We start from the raw sequence: 19,893 nt of genomic DNA on the forward strand, positions 1-19,893 counted from the left end.
GATGGGAAGAAGGTCCTAACAAAGCAAATGGTCTTTAATACATAAAGTCCACTGCTTAGTTGGGAGTATGCAAATTCTGAGGCATGCTTGACCTAAGAACATGCTTTAATAAAAAAATATAATTAAACAAATTATTGAGCTTCAAGCAGTGGGTGGTCTGGTAAAGATTAATTAGATAGGACAAAGTAGTTGAGGAGAAAACTAGATTGTTTGATGTGAATTTTGGAAATGAAAGTTCTATGGTGAAATATTTGTGTCTCCATTGCCAAGACACTGGTCTGATTCTTTGCATTGCTTGTTCTATGTTTGGCATGGCATGAATGACCCGATGCATCTAGTGGCGGCAGCATTATCTTGAACATGACTTAGAACATTAGGGCTTTGCAGCATCTGTATTGATGTTGCTTCCCTCGTAATGACACTGTGGAGCGATCCCAACCTTTTCTAGAGTATCTCGGTGAGAACCTCTCGGCATCTGCCTCGCGACCTCCATGAAGTGTGCTGAATGACTGATGGACCCATGACTAATGATTTGCACTAGTATGAAAAATGTCTGCGACATGGAGCATCCAGAGTGAGAGAGTGAGGCATGCATATGATAAAATGGCTTAGAAATAGCCTGAGGGGTTGTGACAGGGGCATAGATTCAGTGGGGATATTTGGGGTGCTACACCCCACCAATAAATGTAATTTCTGAAAAATAGTTGGCTACAGGAGCTTTCAGTCTGATATGATGAAGTGTCTGCTAGATTGAACAAAAACTTGTTACACAAACACCAACAAAAACGCACACACACACCTTCTCCCTCTCTCCTTTAAAAGTCTTCTAAAATGTTGGTTATTTACAAAATATTGTGTTCCTTCTTATTTAGTACCTCTGTCAATCTGCATTTGTCTTCCAATCCACTGCCCCCTCCACTTTATGCTTGTTGTATAATGTATTTTGACATTATATTCCAGTGTGATTGTTGGCAAATCCGAAGCTCATCCCCCCCACCAATCCTACTGACCAACCTACACATCTGGGCAGTGAACAGTACGCTGAAGGACAGACCAGAGAGAACATCCAAGGCATACGTTACTCTTCGCAGCATTGGAAGTGTTAGCCTAAGACGGGAATATAGTTCATTTCTTTTCTGTTTAAAGTCAAATTGAAGGGTATGCATGAGGATGGCCCGAAAAGTGTAAAAGTCTGTGAGTTGTTATTGAGCAGAACTCCCATCCACGTCTAGGCTGTTTTTTGCACCTTACTCATGGTTTTGTCTACCCTGCTCCATTATTTTGGTCTCAATTCTGGTCTCAAGTTTTTCTGCTCCTAGTCTGTCCAACACACCTAACAAACCCCACACACATGTCTTCTAGTAGTCTTACAAACAGTGACAGTGCAATATGCGAAGAAGAAAGTAGCAAACAAAATAAAGTGAAATAAAAGTAAAGTTGAAATAAGAGAGATGTAAAAAAGTGAAGTCACATTAATGCCCGGGGAGATGTGGTGAGAGAAAGGGATTGGACGACTGACCCGGTCATATAGACTGTTGCATAGTGGTTCAACAGCTCAGTAAGCCAATTAAACAAATCACCCACCAGGAGATCACTGAGATTAAGCAATAACTGGCACAGGATAATCATAAGGGTCAAGTATGGTCTTTCAAAGACAGCAAAAAGACATGAAGGGCATCTGAGAGAAAATGCTTTCAGTACTAGCTATTACAACATTGGTTGCTGAAACCTGAATGGAAACAACCACGCCATTTTCATGGTTTATTTTTTATTATTTTTTTTAATCGATATAAATCAGTTATCAAATATAATAGAATTGACTATATATTTATATACATACATTTATATGCAAAGAGACGAGGAATAAGAAGTAACTGTATAATAAGGTTATGTATAGCTATTCATGTGTTCTGGTAACATCATGGATCAGGAGGCAGGGTGCTTTGTAATTGTCACCAGAACCCAAAGATGGCAATATAGGGCCTTATAAAACGTTACCCGCTGTGTATTTTTCATATTCCTTGTAGGACTAGAAATCACAGCTGTATAAACTACTAGAGATTAACAGAAGGCACCTGCTTCAAAGGTTAGCACCTGCTGCTAGCGCGCCTGGTCCTTAGTAAGTAAACTTACAAGGGGACGCATATAGGTCGATGAACCTTTTGATTCGCGTGGAGTAACCTAGCTATGATGTAACCAATGTGCATCAACATCAATACACGAACCAGTAAGCCAAACATTAGTCAATAATCATGAAAAACACAACTCAATTATAAGCTTTATCAGTTTTATTTTCCTATTAGTTACAATACTTAGTCATGAGGTTAATTCAAACTTTATTCAATCCACTCAAGATTAATTCATTAGTGACCACCGATAACATAATCTAATCAGAACTTGAAAAAACATACATTCTAATGCCTCAGCATAAACTAAGAACGATGAATATGTTAACATGAGTAGCAGAGTTCATTAAATGAATAGTATAATTTGTGAATTTTGGTAGCCACTCTCCGTGGGCAAATTTTCAAACGTGCACATTATTTTTCTACATTACAATAAATTATCATAGAGGGACGCGTTAACAAATTCATATGGCATGCCAGATTATTATTTATTATAGCTGGGTTTGAACACCAAATAAAAATGTTCAGCAGCCCTACTTTTGTCACATGCCACGTGAATTTTAAAATTACTCCAGATACAGACCGATCGTTAAAAAAATAATCCTTCGTTCTCTAGCCAACCATTATGTCTCCTATGGTAAAAAGGTTAGTATTCATCTTTGCTGACAAATCCTTTAACAAAAATAATGGCATGCCTGAAGTGGGTATTCCTAGGTCATAAAACCAAATCAGGGTATATAACAGGTGATAACCCTCCACATCAATTTAGATCCCAATCCAGGCATTATAATTCATTTATATCTCGGCCAGGGCCTGGCCTAAAACGTGTCAGCATGTATTTCATAAATGGCTGCAAGACAAGAACCCCATGGGTTATACATGAGATAATGTCCGTGTTGTACACTTTTAAAATAAAGGTTATAAAGATGATTGGCCATAATGAATGCCAAAAGATGTAAAGCTCTCACACAGATTGAGGTGCCTGTGATAACTTTCGGTTAATATTAAGCCATGGTGATGGTATTAATGAGCTCCTTGCAAGAGAACACCGTCTTCTAGGTTTCTATAAGGTGTCCACTGACATAAACTGGGTTTTATTAAGATTAATATTTTTTAGGGAATTTTGGCTTTCTGGAGCCCATTTCAAGTTAAATCACAGAGGATAATTGTATCTGCATTATACAACGCCTTTATCTACTCTCACTGAATCTGAAGATTACACAAGATAGATAATGATCAATTCAAGGTATGATAAATATAAAAAAAAACAATTTAAATGATGAATATACTACTATTTAGCCCCACTTAACTTTCATGTGAGAGTTTATTTTCACAAAAGTTTTCAGGTTATTAGCGGTCACTGGCTTAAATACTACCACAGTCACTAATAAAGGCAATCAAGGGCCTGAATTAGTTTAGTAGATGGATTTCTCCATCATAAATGCTGTGGGTATCATGTCTATATTATTAAACGTTTATTATATTCTCTGGCACTTGTAATGAAGCCATTAGGATATCTATCATGTTTGTGATGGAGTAAGCTGCCTGCCAAACTGTAAATCAGACTTCAGGTTTCATGGATCCCCCAACTAATCAGCTTAACCACAAAAGTACTTCACCTATTAAGGTAAAAGGTTGCATGACAGACACAATTGCATAATACAGCGCACATGGAGCCAAACTTCAAGATAAAATACCCTCCAATTCCAGCTACGTAAAATTACAATTTGATTATCCCACTCCAAACAACAGCTCAGCATATTAATTTCAAACAGTCAAAAACATGTCACCAGCAAACATCTAATCAGAATGATTTATCTATCATTCTTAAAGGACATATTGTCAGTATCATCTTCAGATATTAATGACGCTGTGCCTTCATCTGTTTTATCAAAAACGAGTAGGAAAGTAGTTAAACCTGGCAACCCACCAAGCAGGCCTCAACTTGTTTGTTAATTTCCAATCTACAGACATAGCAATGTCACAAATGTCACAAATTATTAGACTTGTGAGGCTCTCATGTCTATTGATCAATGTAAAAGAGGCACTCTCTACTAACAATTGTTTCCATTCCTGTCTAGCGTTGTCACTGCTAAAGACTGCCTCATACAGTTTCACAATGTTATAAACCCAATCCAAAGTCAATGGAAGATGATCACTCAAAGTGTGCTAGTTAGGCAAACATATATATATTTCAATATATATCTCAGTTATATATTGAAAAATTACTCCATAACATACATTATAAGGATATTGCAAGTCACTGAGGAGTTTCATGACCATATAGAGGGATGAGGCTGAAGGCTGCGTTACTTCTTAAGGTTATGGAAATCTGAGGTGACTTGCAATATCCTTATCATGTGCGTCAGGGAGTACATTATTCCCTATATTACATGATAACACCATCACCTTTCCCACAAAACACTTAAATACTTGGGGCATAGCTTTTTCTTAAGAAAGAAAGAGCATATTTTCAAACAGGAAGAATAAAAATAGAATCTCTACTGCAAAATTAAACACATGAAAAAAGTTGTTAGACATTTGTTAAACAAATATATTAGGATTGGTTTAATACAAGTCTTTTTTTTAAGCGCAGTAGTTTGGCATATGTAGAAACATGCAGAATGGTTCAAACTTGTTATAACTACTACAGTAGTGCAATAAATAAATTGATGCCACATCTGTTTCTCATGGTACAGCTAGTAAAACAGAGCAAAACAAATAAAATACATGTTTTGTTTTTGTTCCTTACTTAAATAACTACTTTAATTATGTGTAGTGACCTGGCCTGCATTTGCCCTCCGGTGGTTGCTCTGGCAGCAGGCATTGTGATGTCAGAACTCAACTGTAATAAGTTATTACAGCTAAGTTCTGATGTGATTTATTTACAATTGGCAACTTGGTGTGTCACAAGTTGCTGATTATGGAGACAGGCTTATAATACAGGGATTGCAGAATTACATGTATTATAAATATATAAGGCCTAATTTAGAGTTTGATTAATTGGCTATTCCATCGCAAACGTGAAGGATATCCTGACTGCTTTATTTCAAGTGCCATAGGTTATAATTCACTTGTAATAAGGCAAGCAGGATATCTGTCCCGTTTGGACGTAGTAACCAGTACGCAAAACTTAAATCTCATCCATAGTCAATAATTGACAATGAGTCACCAATTACTCTAGTAAAATGAGCAGGAGTGTCGGAGGAACCAAGCATACTGCAGACAGTCATAAATGTTTTTTTTTTTATTTTGTATTTTATTTATTAGGTCTGGCAACTGATAATGCAAGGGATGGCTTTCATATATACCTGATAAAAAATGAGCACTGAATAGGATATCCAAAATGAACAAGACAGGAACATCAGATTGTACCAATACACTACATTAGTGAATATGTAAGTTGTCATGAAAAACATATAAAATACAATTTTAGTAGCTGTGTTTACCCATAAAAGAGGCAGGGGCCTAGAAAATACGCACCATCCTCATTACATATGAGGAGGCAACTAAATGGTGTTTTATATGTTGCTCTAGAATATATGAAGGGAAGGACCGAGCATGGCTTGAAAGGGGAGAGCGTTCTATATTGCAGGCAAAGTGCCTAAGAAAGAACACTTTAAGCTTTTAATCCTGAATCAGGCGTCCTTAGGTTGAGTAGAGCCAGGCATATTGCGATGTATCTTGTTTGCTAACAATGTTGGTTTTCTGTTAGATTTTTTTTTTTTTTAGAATTTTGGTATATAGCTTTCTATATTAGAGGTGGAAACATATCATATTGTATGGGCAATCGATATTCCACGGCTTATAAATTGCCCTGTATGTTTGTAGAATGGACTCCAACAAAACTGGATCACTTAATCGGGTATATTTACTGTTTTGTGTCTGGTTTATTGCAAGAGACATGAACACCATGAGCGTAGGTTGTGAGCCATTAATGTCATTTAGGGGACGCCAGGGGTTACAGCTGCGACCCCTGGCTTGCCCCTTGTGACCCAGGCACTGAATTTGCGACCCCTGGCCTCAGAGGTGGCAAAATCAGAGCCTGGGTCACTGGGCCATCTCGCCCTAATGGATGTTGTTTGAAGCTGCACTTTCCTGGGTTTCTGTCACGTTTTCACTATTAAATCAACTATTAGTTCAATAAAAAGTGGAATACATTGGCTGAAATATGGGCCTAGCTGGAAGCAAAAGTAAGTAAAAATGCTTTTAAATATATGTTGTATGCATGATTGCGGATGAGAGTGTGTTTTTGTGAGAAAGTGTGTGAATGTGTGAGTATGTGGAAGCCTGTGTGTGTGTGAGAGTCACAGTAAAAGTCAAAATGGCATGCGCTGTCCCTTCTGCCACCCCTGACATTTTGGTGAATTAATGCTCACGTCGTGAGCCTGCAGGATTCAGACTACTGAAGTGTATGATATTTGTGATACTAGCAGCACCAGTGCTTTTAATGGAAATATAGAAGTGCAGGTACTTACGATATAGAGTACCTGTTTGCTGAGAAGTGCCGGCACTCTCCCATTAAATATACTATAGGAGTGCTGAGAAGTGCCGGCACTCTCCCATTAAATATACTATAGGAGTGCTGAGAAGTGCAGGTACTCTGCATTTCAAATTGAAGGAGTGCAGGTACTCAGTACCGGGCAGTACCTGCCCATTTAAAGCACTGAGCAGCACTCTCTAAGCAGTTGGGGGAACCAGTAAGCTCCTCAAAGGCGACCAGTGATGCGCCGGTGGGGGTGGGGCCCTGAGAGGAGAGAACCTGGAAGCATTTACTAATACTGCCATGTTTATGCCTCTGGGCGCTCAACTCTAGACGGTTTGATGCAATCACTAAGGCAGACTGCGACTGTTGGATGGAGGATGAGGGTGCAGAGCCTAGTTATGAGCTGAAGAATCGAGAGGCGGTATTGCTTTTTTCAAAAGCATGTGTACAGCGCTGATGGAAAGTTCTGGAATTTCTGTGCCCTGCATTGCAGGAGGAGGGTAAGTGAGAAGGCAGTGCTCGGGGCAGCTGCGTACTCTGTGGCAGCTGTGAGACACTGTAAGGAAACGAGAAAGAGGAGGACTCAGTGGCAGGAGCCACCTCTCTGTCGACAATGTGTGCTCTCAGCGAGATACTTGTGTCACTTAAATGCATAGAATTGATACAGGATGGCCTATTTTGTGGACAGCTCCCTACGCAATATCAGAGACCACAGTAACTTTGAAAACACACGTCTGCATTTCTTAACAACTGATAGATTTCCTTTAAGGGTCCTGATTCCACATCCTTTCTGTAAAGATACATTCGGGTTGAGAGCTATTAAAAGCAATAGGGAATATAAAAAAGGTTTTCACGTTTCTGTAATTAAATTATTGACATTTTATGTTTCCCATCAAATGTTAGAATGTATTCAGATAATTTTATTTCAGGAAACTAATTGATTTTTAGAATTGACTTCAATTTTATATAACTTTTCTGCATTTAAAATGTATCATATTTATTCAGTGTTATAATACTTAATTGCCTTTTATAAGATTACTATAGGCCCACATTTACCCTACTTTTATTAGAAGTTAATTACTTATTAAGATAGTATCTTAATGGAATCCCGGTTATTATGTTTCCATGAATGTAATACCTAATTCTATATGGTTATGCGGTATAAAATTTTGCACATATCTTCATATATCCATTAATAAATTCAATAAAGGTATTTGCACACCAAGAAGATGAATAAAACTATATAATTTTGCAAGGGTTAAACTTTTATTAGGATAACAAATATTTTGGTTGCTAGCTTTTCAAGGTAATTAGGCGGCTTTCCAAGTACAAAAGGTTACTTGTGAAAATGATGTTATCATCCGTGTAATAATGCATGATTTTGTTAGCTAATTAAAGCACATTACTATTTACCAGAATATCACCACATTCCAGCCACTTTACAGTACATCTTACACTTTTCTGGCAGCATTACCGTGATTGCTGTACATTTTTGCACGTCAGACACAAAATAAAACGAAAAGGACATTCCACATTAGCATCATCACACCCAACGCATGCGCCACTTCCTGGTGAGGAGCACGCGCGCTCCCGTTTCCCAGTGTCATAAGGCTCACATCGCACCTTTGACTCTGCAGCATGCTGAATCACAGCTACAGACGCCACCCCCTTTCTTCAAAACAATATCTCATTTAATGATTTCACGGGTGGATGTAGGAAAACAGACGCTGTTAGTCACGCTATTATAACTGCACAACCAGTGTGGGTTGCAATACAAGGACTACTGGGTAAAGCTTAACTTGTGAATCAGAGATGTCACGGCCATGTGCAAACATTTCTTTCTCATAACACTTTCAAGGCATATTCTGAAATTTGTAGTTCGGTGTTGTGCTAGGGCAGTGGTTCCCAACCTTTTGACTTCTGTGGACCCCCATTTTATCAATACTGGATCCCGGGGACCCCCACTGAATCATTATTGGAACCCTGGGACCCCCACTCAGTCATTACTGATAGCTGGCACCTAATATTATGACATTTTTTAAGCAGTTGCGGACCCCCTGAGGAGGCTTCGTGGACCCCCAGGGGTCCCCGGCCCACAGGTTGGGAACCACTGCGCTAGGGATCTCTAGTTCAGTCAGTGAGCAGGTCGCAGAAAATGAAAAAACCTGGTGCAACTGGCAGGTTGCCATTACCTCTGAACACCTGTAGCTTACCCCATCTGCTTTGCCTTTTACCTTTTTCTTGCTTTGAGCACATTTGAGGTTTGTGTACAATATGCTTCTTAATATCGCTCCGTGTCCCCACCTTCACTGGTGTGGTCATGTCAACCTTTGAATCTGGGCCATCAGCGGTTCGAACAGAGCCTGGTCTATGACTTGGGAATTATAGGCACAGGTTGGATACAACTTTATTGCTAAATCACAGGTTCTATAACCCCTTTTGAGCCGATGGATAATGATTTTTTCAGTTTACAATATGAACTTTAGTCGATCCGTGTAGGCCATGTTCTTTGTAAGATTAATTACTATTTTAAGAGGCGCACCGTAAATAAATGACTTGGTGCTTTCATTATAGGCAGGAAATCGGAAAAAAGTCTAACCTTTTACATGATAATACAAAAGCGAAACATAAAATGAAATGGGGTGGGGTGCTTTGCATTTTCATACCATTTCGAACTCATTTCTAGGTTGCAACGTGAAAGGTGTGACTTCACTTCATTTACACTGATGTACCTGTGAATATGTTCATCCGGGCGCACTCAGTCCCTGGAGTCACATGATGGGGACAGCTACGCCACCTCCCTCATAGATTCATGCTGTCATGATCCTAGGTCCACCTCTGCTAGCCACCACATCCATTTGTTTTAATGATCCCATTTTATTTGGAACCAAATTCACGACAGTGCACAGTGGTCAGCATCTCTGGCTCATTTTAAAATATACTTAAGAGCAATTTTATTCAGGGACATCATCTAATGGCACTTAGGGCTTCCAAATGCTACCCCATAGTGCTAATTAAACTACAGTAAATGTCTTTGCAGTCCCTTTGATTTACCAATATGTATTTTTTATGTATATATACCTTTAGAGTTTGCTGGCTTTAGCAGCTGGCTGATGGCGCATTTCGTCGATCTGTTTAATATGCTACATCTGGGATATAATGATGGCCCATCACCTTGTTGAAGATATGATCGTACTTCCTGGAATGTTATAGGGGAGCTAGGCATGTGTGATGTCACGTCCAATGTGCCTTTGTCCTCAGTGAAATTGTGTCTCTGGTTTCAATTTAAGCATGAGATTTTAAACATTGATGAAACCTGTTCAACTTCATAACGTGTTAAAGTGCATTCCTGTCACGTTTTTCAACTGAGTAATGTTATAAAGATTTACAGTAACAAACTTTAACTTCCTTTGCAAGGAACTGCCTTAATTCATTTCAATTTTACTATATTCAAATGATTCACTGCATTATTCAGTCACCTTTTTAAGAAACAACACAGTATCTCCAGCGGCTTCTCAAAATATGCAGCATTTAAACTAGATAAAAATACTCAGACATAAAATATGAGCGCTGAAGCTGTTAGGAGCGTAGCCCACAGCCACATGTGCTCCATTGGATTTCATGAGGACATTACAAACTCCGGTCTAATCCATGACAGTGCTACACACAGAGATGACTAATCCAATTAGCCAATAAGGCGTTATCGGCTCACCAGAGCAGCATCTAGGCTTAAGCGCTCTCGACGAATTATCTGCTTGGGGTGCGCTCCCTAGCACCGCCTGGTTGTACACATTATCAGGGGTGCTCGACATCTCAGTGCTCCTCCGGGTGCAATGCGAAATCAGCACCATGAAAAGTTACCCTTCGAAGTGCACTGGCGCCAAGAGGTCGAGGCATTGGCATCCTGCACTTTACTGACATCACCTCATGACAACAAGAGCAACTGTAATGTAATTCTCAACCACAGAAGGGCAACACGGACAATAGGTGCCCCCTCTGAATAAAGCAATGCACATGGCGCCTTCTGGAACACAGGCAGGGCATTATATTACAGTGTGCCATAAGGAACGGACTCTGGGTTCAATTACGCTCAACATGTGTGTCACATACACAACTGCTCAAAATGCCCACACATAATGTAGACTCGAAGTCGTCCTCCAACAAGCAGCGTGAGAGTTTATCCTTTCGGATAAAGTGAGCCCGGCTTCATCTAGAACACGAACGTTGTTCTATATGGCTTGTGTCATTAGGGGGAGTTCGAATAATCCATCCCTAGTATTCTGCATGCAAAGGGCTCCATCGGCGATAAGAGCAAACAAAAAAGACGTGTTTAACAAAGGAAATAGGTTATATTCCGGATTGTGAGCAGAACGGTGTGCTAGGATTGTACTCACCGTCCTCTTTCTCGTCAAACACGGGTCTCTTGGAAGAGCTGTTCGCTCCCATCCTTTTCCTCCACTTGTTCCAGTGAAACATTTAGGCAGGATTCGAGATAGCATTCCCTATCTCAAGGAAAGCTAAGAAATGCCGGGCGGCGGCTAGACCTGTGCTCAAGTTCAAGACGGGGATGTGTTTAGTTGTGCATTGCAACTGCTCCGCAGGCCAGTGAAAGCTGCTCTGCTGACCAGCCGGGAAACAAGCGCGGCGCTTCCGTCCACGCGGAAGGAGGCAGGATGCAGAAAGGATGCTCTCGCGCTAGTGTCGCTGCCCGCGTCTCCTCCAGCCTCCAGAACTACACGAGAACCGTTTGCTGCTCTCGCCTGAAGGACTCGCATACAGAACAGCTCCACGCTTCTCGCTTTCAGTGATCTCAGTTCATTTCTTTCGACTCTGGTGTTTAATGGCAGCTGTGATCTAATAAGGCTGATTTATGCCACCATCCGGCATGTTCTAAAACTGCACTCAGAACGGCGCATCGTTCCTACACAACTTAATGTATAGGAGACGTGCCCAAGCGCCTTTTTAGGTCTCATAGCTTTGAGCTGTCCGTTGTCAAAAAGGCCTATTCAGGACAATCTCAAGACTTATACTGGGCTTTGAGACCACCCACTTATTACATTTGTTTGTCTTTCTTCTCTATCGCATTTGCTTGCTTCATATTTTTTAATTTTCATCCCTCTTCTAGTGTTTGTCTCTCTCTCTTGAAGAAAAGTATAATTACCATTCTTTTGAGGGGAAACTTGTATACTTCCCATGCCTGCAATCAGGATACAATGTTTTTATTTGTCTTTTAGCACTCCGTGTGAGTACATGCTTTCTTACTCGGTCGCTCCCTGCTCCCCCCTTGAAATTCCCCTGTGCTGACCATGTTACTACTCCCTCCCATTCCCAACTTGTATCTCCTTCAAATGCAATACTCTGTAACCCCACACCCCCATCCCACTGGAGCTTCTTTTTGTTTTTCTTCTTTGGTTTTTTCCTTTTTTATATTTTAAACCCCTCACCCACAAAGATGTGTTGCTTCCACACTCCCCGCTGCTACACACCAGTGACTCTACGAAAACAAACACCCACCACTTCACCATACCACTTTGTCAACCAGGCTCAATTAATAAAAAAATCTTTAGTGCTGGACCGCTCATGTTTTCAAAAAATGTTTTTCAGCAAAACTTCTGTCCCTTTTTTAGGTCGAGCCTGTGAGAGCATACACTACCGCATCCACTCTCTTTGCGAGACTCTTGTGTTCAGTAATGGGCTTGAAACCCGCCCACAGCTTACTATTCATTGTCAACATTGTCCTTCTTCTTTGCTGCCTTCTCATTGGGCAGCGCTAGCCAGGCGTCATTTCCTTTTATTTCTATGGTGCACAGACCAAGTACAGATTCATTAGGCTTGATTAGAGTGTCTCCGCTGGCCATCTGCTGCTCGCACTGTGATTCTGCTACTATTTCTGTGCTATGAGCAGTCCAGTCCTTAGTTCTGCTCTCTTTTTTTAATATAGCACAGATTCTGCCAGAGGGCACTGTAGCTCATTACATTATTAGTTTATTTCACATAGCTCTTTTATTCCTAACGTAGGTTCCCTGGATGCCTTCAGCTATGTAATAGTGCCAATAAGCATTTTAGCGTGCAGTGAGGCTTCAAACAAATGGCAAAAATTAATAATGAGATCTAAACTGCATTGTGCAGTGCAATTATACCTAAAATTATTATTCATTCAAACATGATAATAGTTTTATTCCCCTCAAAACCATAAAAGAAATTAGTCACCAGAGCGGGAATTAAAACCTGCTGCAACCTGCAGGTGTCTCAATCGAGCACACGGCACAAGGAACAATGAACTATCATACCTTCTCTTTTAGTTTCTATGTGCAGAATTAGGCTTAGTTGCACATAGGCACCAGGATGGTATCAGTTTCAAGAAGCCCCATCAGGAGGAATCAGTCAGTGGGTTCCCAATAATTTAAGCTGCAATTCTCATTTTGGACATTGGGGGAAACTCTTGTTGTTCGTTCTTTAGCAAATATTCATTACAGGGTCTCAAAAAATGGGCAAAGTTATTATGTTTTTTGTTTTTTTTTAACTACGTATTTCAATTTACGCATGGGCAAATGGGTTAAAATGCAAACTTCAGCTGCAAAAAAATAATTAGCTGGTCCTCATATTTTTTTGACTAAAATACTGGCTGTAAGAGCACATTTTATTTTGGCTTCTGGTTGAATTTGTTTTACAATTCCTTGATAATTTAATGTGGAAAGTATCCTGGGTGCTCTAAGTCAAGATTGAGCTCCAATTTCAGAGCCATGTGTGTAGTACTGGAATGGGTGGAGTGCAGTCTTGAGGTGCACTGCCAGAGCTATATTTGTGAGTTTTAGTCTCAGAAAGTCAATGGTGCTCATACCGCAACTTGGAGGTACCCTGGCTAAGCTGTTTTTGGTGTCCCAGTACTGGAACAGTAACAGTTTGCAGGCAACATTAGGCTGCATTGAGAGAGCTGAATGCAGACGGCAGAGCACAACTGTTTTTTTTAGCTTTATATAGCACCAACTCAGTCCAAAGTTATTGGAGCGCTTTACATTAGCAGCAGTTACAATACACAGGGCCCCTCCCACCTGCTGTTTGTATCATGTTTATGGACCTGTCAGACCTGGCATCTTTGGCATGGTTTCCCCTGTCTTTTTACCTCTGCTTCTTGTATTTTTGACTGCGTGCTGGACTTCGTTTTTGCTGGTTTTGGTACTCTGGGAACTTTACCAATGCTGACCAGTGCTAAGGTGCAAGTGCTCTCTGTTTAAATTGTATTGATGATTAGCTTTTCCATGATTGGCAGATTTGGTTTACTAGTAAGTCCCTAGTAAAGCGCACTAGAGGTGCACAGGGCCTGTAAATCAAATGCCACTAGTGGGCCTGCAGCACTGATTGTGCCACCCACATGAGTAGCCCTGTATACAAGTCCCAGACCTGCCACTGCAGTGTCTGTGGGTGCAGTTCTGCACTGCCAATTTGACATGGCAAGTGTAGCCACTTGCCAGGCCCAAACCTTCCCTTTTACTACATATAAGTCACACCTATGGTAGGCCTTAGGTAGTCCCATGGGCAGGGTGCAGTGTATTTAAAAGTTAGGACATGTACTGGTGTGTTTCACATGTACTGACAGTAGAATACTGCCAAATTCATTTTTCACTATTACAATGCCTATCTTTCCCATAGGTTAACATGGCGACTGCCTTTAAATATATTTTATGTGCAGTTTTCCATTGGGAGCAGACAGAGATATGGAGTTTGGGGCCTCTGAACTCACATTTTAAAATAATTTTTTTGGTAAAGTTGGATTTTAGATTGTCAGTTTGAAAATGTCACTTTTAGAAAGTGGGCATATTCTTGCTTAACCATTCTGTGCCTCTGCCTACCTGGAATCCACGCCTGGGTCACACTGACAGTTGGGCTGTTTGTGAATTACCTCTAGATGGTGACACAAAGGGAGCTAGGGAGTGTTCTGCATATCCTGATAAATCCCCTAGTCTACAGTGAGGAGGGAGGAGCTGGCACCTGCACCTGAAAGGGCTGTGCCTGTCCTCTCACAATGCAGTCTCCGACCCCATGGTGAATGTATGGGGCCAGGCCTGGGCAAGGCATGATCTTGTAAACAACAGAAACTTTCCTTTGAAGTTTGCCTACTTCAAAGGCAAAAATGCACATAAGTAGTGGGCCCAAAGCCACAGACTTTTAGAACACTTCTGGATCAAGAGGAACCTCTGCCAAAAAGAAGAGCTGAAGAGTTGGAGGAAGAGTACTGCCCCTTGGCTGTGTGTGTTTTGCTGGATTTGCCTGCAGTTGCTGCTTCTGCCTTAGAGAGGACAAAGACTGGACTTTGCTGTGTATCCTGCTTGTGAAGTTTCTCCAAGAGCTTGAAGTAGAGCTTGCCTCCTGTTAAGAAGTCTCTTGGACATCAAAGACCTCACCTTCTAGCCTCCTGGTTCACTTGCTGTGGACCCTAACTCACTAGGTGGTACCTATTCCAGTTTCTGGGCTCTTTGGACTGAAAGCTGGTTGAAAACCAAGAACAACCAAGTGCACCGATGCCCGGACTGATGACCCTGCCTGAACCCTCCACACCACCTGCAACCGAAGCCGTGGCCTCTGCTGGAGTGTGACGACCCTGACTGACATCGCGGGCCTGATGCTGCTGCAGCCCCGCTGACGTCCCATGACTTGGTGAGTCCCAAGTGTTATGTCACCGATATCCGTGACACCAAACTCTGCCATGGCACCTGCAGCCCTGTGGCATGACTGCTACCCCAAGAGGGGGCCCATCTGCATCTTGACCCACCGGACATCGACCTCGCCAGAGCATAAGGAATCAGCGCTTGGCACTGACGCAGCCTTATCTCCACTGCTCTGCAGCAAGGACCTGATGCTTCACACCGATGCCTCCGCTCCACTGCTCTGCAGCACCAGAACGCTGCACCGTATCCAGCAACACCTCACTTCTCCAACTCCATGCACCGGCTTGTTTCCTCACTTTGAAAAGGTACTGTACATGGGAGTCCGTGTGTTTCCGTGACCAATGACATTGGCATCAGATTGTTGGGAACGACTCCGTCACAATGCCGTGATAACACCAAATTGAAGCATTTGTGTTTCTAAGAGCTATATTCAAGTTTAATATTTATAAATGCATAACTTCACTTGTGTATGTTGGATTTTTGTCACCGTGGTCTTGTTCAGATAAATATTGGCTATTTTTCTAAACTGGTGTTGAGTCCTTTTGTAGTGTGTTCACTGTGTTACTGTGTGTGATTGTACAAATACTTTACACATTGCCATTAAGATAAGCCTGACTGCTTGTGCCAAACTACCAATGAGGTGAGCCGGGGTAACCCTAGGAGTGTACCTCCCTGACCCAGACCAGAGTGAGGGTCCATGCGTGGACAGAGTGCAAACTGACTGCCAACCGTAGATCCCTTTCTAACAGGCACACTCAAGTTTCTCTCCTGGTTGATGAGTCAAATGGGGAATATACTTGAGGCACTGGGATTTTAGGTCTACAGTGGTGTTTTACTTGCTTAGCAGATGCAGTGTGCCAATGAATCGAGCACAGCCATTGTACTTACTTCTTGCTAGTTGTTTGACACATCATAGCTCTTTGTATAGCTTATCCTCAACCTCTCCCTGTTTCTTCTCCCCTCACACCCACCCTGCCTTCCTTATATCTTCTCCGACTCCCACCCGCCCAACTCAGTTTCTATTACCTTTCCTGACAGAAAGGAAAAAAGCAATGTGAATCATCTGCTTTATATTGTTTTTTTAATCATCCCATTATCTGCCTCACTCGTTTAGCCACACCCATCTGATTTCCAAGACAAGCAGCTCACCCATGGGTGAGACCTGTTGGCTTTGTTAATGCTTGTTTAATTTACTGTTCCAAGATAGGATTGCACCATTTTCGAATGATTATTACAAAGAATAATGTGTATGTTCAGTGCATCATGAACCATGATTATGCATGATGACCCAGGTGCATCGAGATTGTTTTACTTTTTTGCCAGTGCTGTTCAGCATCAGCAATACCTATTCTTTTTGGATGCTTAACATTGTCAGCAAAAAAGCATTGGTAAAACAATATTTTGCAGAGATATTGGCTTTGCCATGCCTATTTTAGTTGATAATGAGTATTCTTATGATAAACCACATCCTTGTCTTGCTCTATATCATTCTCCTTTAGGCTGTGATCACACTGTATCCCTATTCAATCATATTTGTATATATTGCAAAATATTTCTCATGGTTTTGGTAATGAATAATAGAATCAGCCCTTTTGTGTTGTAATAGAGAATTTAGAAAAGTTCCCTCTTTAGAGGATCCACGTGGATCTACATATGGTAATTAAATATTAAAAAACAAAGGTTAAAGTAACTTTACGGTTAAGTGTGATAAAATATCTGTTTTTGTTTAGAAAACAACCTTGGAAATTTACTGACAAAACAAAGGTTAATGTAACGTTATGGCTAGGTAAATATGTCAGTGACAACATTAACATTTTTAACTCAAGCAACCACAGATATTCATCAGTTATAGTTAGCAGTAATTGACCCAAGGGAAAAAAACTCCCTGGGCCAGTCAGAACACTCTGTTTTTAAATTGTCCTAGACTCTGCCGGCTGTGAGTCATGCTCTCCAAGTGGCCCCACCCTAGTCTTGGATCCTTGGAAGTGGGTCTGAAGGTGCTCTGCCAGCCCAGCTGTGGTCCCCATTGGAATCAATGTGAAGCAAAGCCTTGCCACACAGCTGCCAGCCTCATCAGAATCAATGTTGAGTGTTGAAAATAACCCCAAATCCTTGTTGCATTGCTGGCAGCTCAATTGGAACTGATGTAACGCCCTACCAATCTTCACTGCACAGCTCTTCAGAACAACACAAAGTGAAGCAAAGTCCTGCAATGCCTCACCACGCAGCTTCATGGTAACCAATGCCGGATTAGGTGATGCCTCGCAAAGCAACGCCGCACAGACCACGCACCCGGATTTAACATACTTGGTTCAGCGGGCCTAATTTGGTCCCTGTAGCTGGCCTGCACTCCATCTTGGTTGGCCTGAACTTGTGATTTTATCCCGATCCGGTGCAACTAGATAACCACGGTTGGAGAATTGTGTTTTTGGCGCCATACTCACTTAAATATTTAAAACTGCATATCTCCAGTTCTACTGATTGGATTTTTGTAATTTTGGTTTTAAATTATTTATTAACTGTTTCTCTGTTTTACAACAATGTTGTGGTATTTTTCTTGTGTTGTGTTTAACTTTTTTACTGTGTAAGTTGCTGCATAAATGCTTTACACTTTGCTGCTAAGTTAAGCCTGACAACTCGGTGCCAAGCTACCAGGGGGTTGAGTATAGGTTAATTTGGGGTTTGCTTGCAACTTCACCTTGAAAAGTATTGTGATTGCTGTTTGAGTAGTGTTTCACCCACCTCAACCAATAACCTAGTTTCTTACAATATTGAAAACACTAACAAAAACAAATATGACTAGTATGTTGCATCCTGTGCCATGTGAGGGAATTATACATTACTATTATCAGCGAAAAGTATACAATTCTTCATTAACATTCAAACCAAAGGGTTCTTTGCAGTCCATATCCAAAATTAGTCTGGATTTGAGCCTCATGAGATTTGTTTCTCTGTCACCTCCCGTTATATTTTTAGGGATGTGCGCTACACTGCTGTATTTCAATTTGGATTCATCACACTCATGGAACTTAAAATGTCATGCTACCGCGTAAGTCATGTGACCATACCTGATTGCCCTTAAATTATGGAGAATGTGTTTATATAATGGCAGTGTACTGCTGCCTATGTATGTTCTCAGGCTAGGGCATGTGAGCATATACACTGTATAATCACTCCTAAATGCCAGCCTGCCTGTAATTTAATCTTCTTGGATAGTGTATCAATTGTGGCAATGTTCTGCATTCTGACATGCTTTGCATTTTGTGCACTTAATAAAACCCTCTATCAGGGTTAACCAAGTGCCTCTTTCTTTAGTGGTGACTATATTGCGCTTCACCAACTCATCTCTCAGAGATCTGGCACACCAAATGCTAATCAATGACCATCTGGAAATATCCTTCCCAATCACAGTATCTGGAGCTGTAAGGTTCTGCGATAAGAGGTACTGTGTTGCACCGCATCAATTTACATCACGCTGCATTGGATCTGAGGGAGCCCACAGATGGGCCAGGAGGAGTACACCCTGATGCCAGCCAAGGGTCTAGGATCTGGGAGGTATCTCTTGGGGATCAGGAGTCACTCTATCAGAGGCTAGCAGCAGGGCACAGGCAGGTCCAATTAATTCTGGGCAGATGCAGGACAGGTCTCAGGAGCTTGTTATGTCTCTGTAGCTCAGAACTGGACCACAGTCAGCTAGCCCTTGGAGTCACTCTGGTGGCTCTAGGCTTAAGGAGCAGGTCCAGTCTTCCTTCCTTAGGCAGCAGGACAGCAGGGTAGTCCTTTTTGCAGCAAGGCATTAGGGTAGTCCTTCCAGCAGGGGGTAGCAGAGCAGTTCTTCTTCTCAGTCTTCCACAGGTCCAAAAGTGATCTGAAGAGTTAGGCTGAGGCTCCAATATTTATATCTGGTGCCAGCTTTGAAGTGGAAGAAACCTCTAGAACTCCTCCACATCTGGCTTTGGAACTCCCTGCCCTGGTAACAGGCTGTCTGGAGTCACAAAAGGCTAGTGTGAAGTTCTTTGTGTGTGTGTGGAGGTAGCTCCTTTGAATTGCAAGTGTAGTAGGTGACAGTGCCTCCCCTTCCAGGTCAAGACGACCCATCTTGCCAACAACCAGTCCCCCTTTGTGGTGCTCTCTGTGAAGAATACACAAAGACCAACTGCTAACTACACCTAGTTGTGTGACCCAGGATGCAGGATGCAGGCACCAAATGGTTAGGTAAAGAAAATGTCAACTTCCGTGGCATTTTCAGAGTTGTGACTTAAAATCTGACATAACCATTATTAAATGTAATAGGGTAATCCTATGCTATCTAAAGGAAGATAGTAAAGAAAACAAATTTGGCAGTTATTCACTGCCAGGACATGTAAAAATTAAAAGCACATTTTCCACTTTTTACATACTCTTCACCCTGCCCTATGAGCTGTTTAAGGCCTATCCCTGGGGTGATATATATGTATTAAAAAGAAATGTTTAGGCCTGGAAAAAGTGTTATTTGACCAGGTTGAAATGGTAGTTCAAAAATGTATATAGGCTGCAAAAGTAGGCCCCAGACATGTTTAAAAGGCTATCTAAGTGGGTGGCACAAGAGCTGCAGGCCCACTAGTAGCATTTAATG

The 19,893-nt window shown here is 41.4% G+C and overlaps 1 protein-coding gene across 1 annotated transcript in view; it reads right to left on the reverse strand.

The window, feature by feature from the left end:
* Positions 1-11,444, reverse strand: part of STK32C (serine/threonine kinase 32C) — a 1,425,916-nt gene extending 1,414,472 nt beyond the window's left edge. The window contains exon 1 of the mRNA XM_069239751.1: positions 11,007-11,444. Within this exon, the coding sequence (XP_069095852.1) occupies positions 11,007-11,088 (82 nt within the window). The 5' untranslated portion in view covers positions 11,089-11,444. The remainder of the gene's footprint in view (positions 1-11,006) is intronic.
* Positions 11,445-19,893: the final 8,449 nt, after the last annotated feature.

Source organism: Pleurodeles waltl, chromosome 6 (assembly GCF_031143425.1).
Source record: "Pleurodeles waltl isolate 20211129_DDA chromosome 6, aPleWal1.hap1.20221129, whole genome shotgun sequence".
Lineage (NCBI taxonomy): Eukaryota > Metazoa > Chordata > Amphibia > Caudata > Salamandridae > Pleurodeles > Pleurodeles waltl.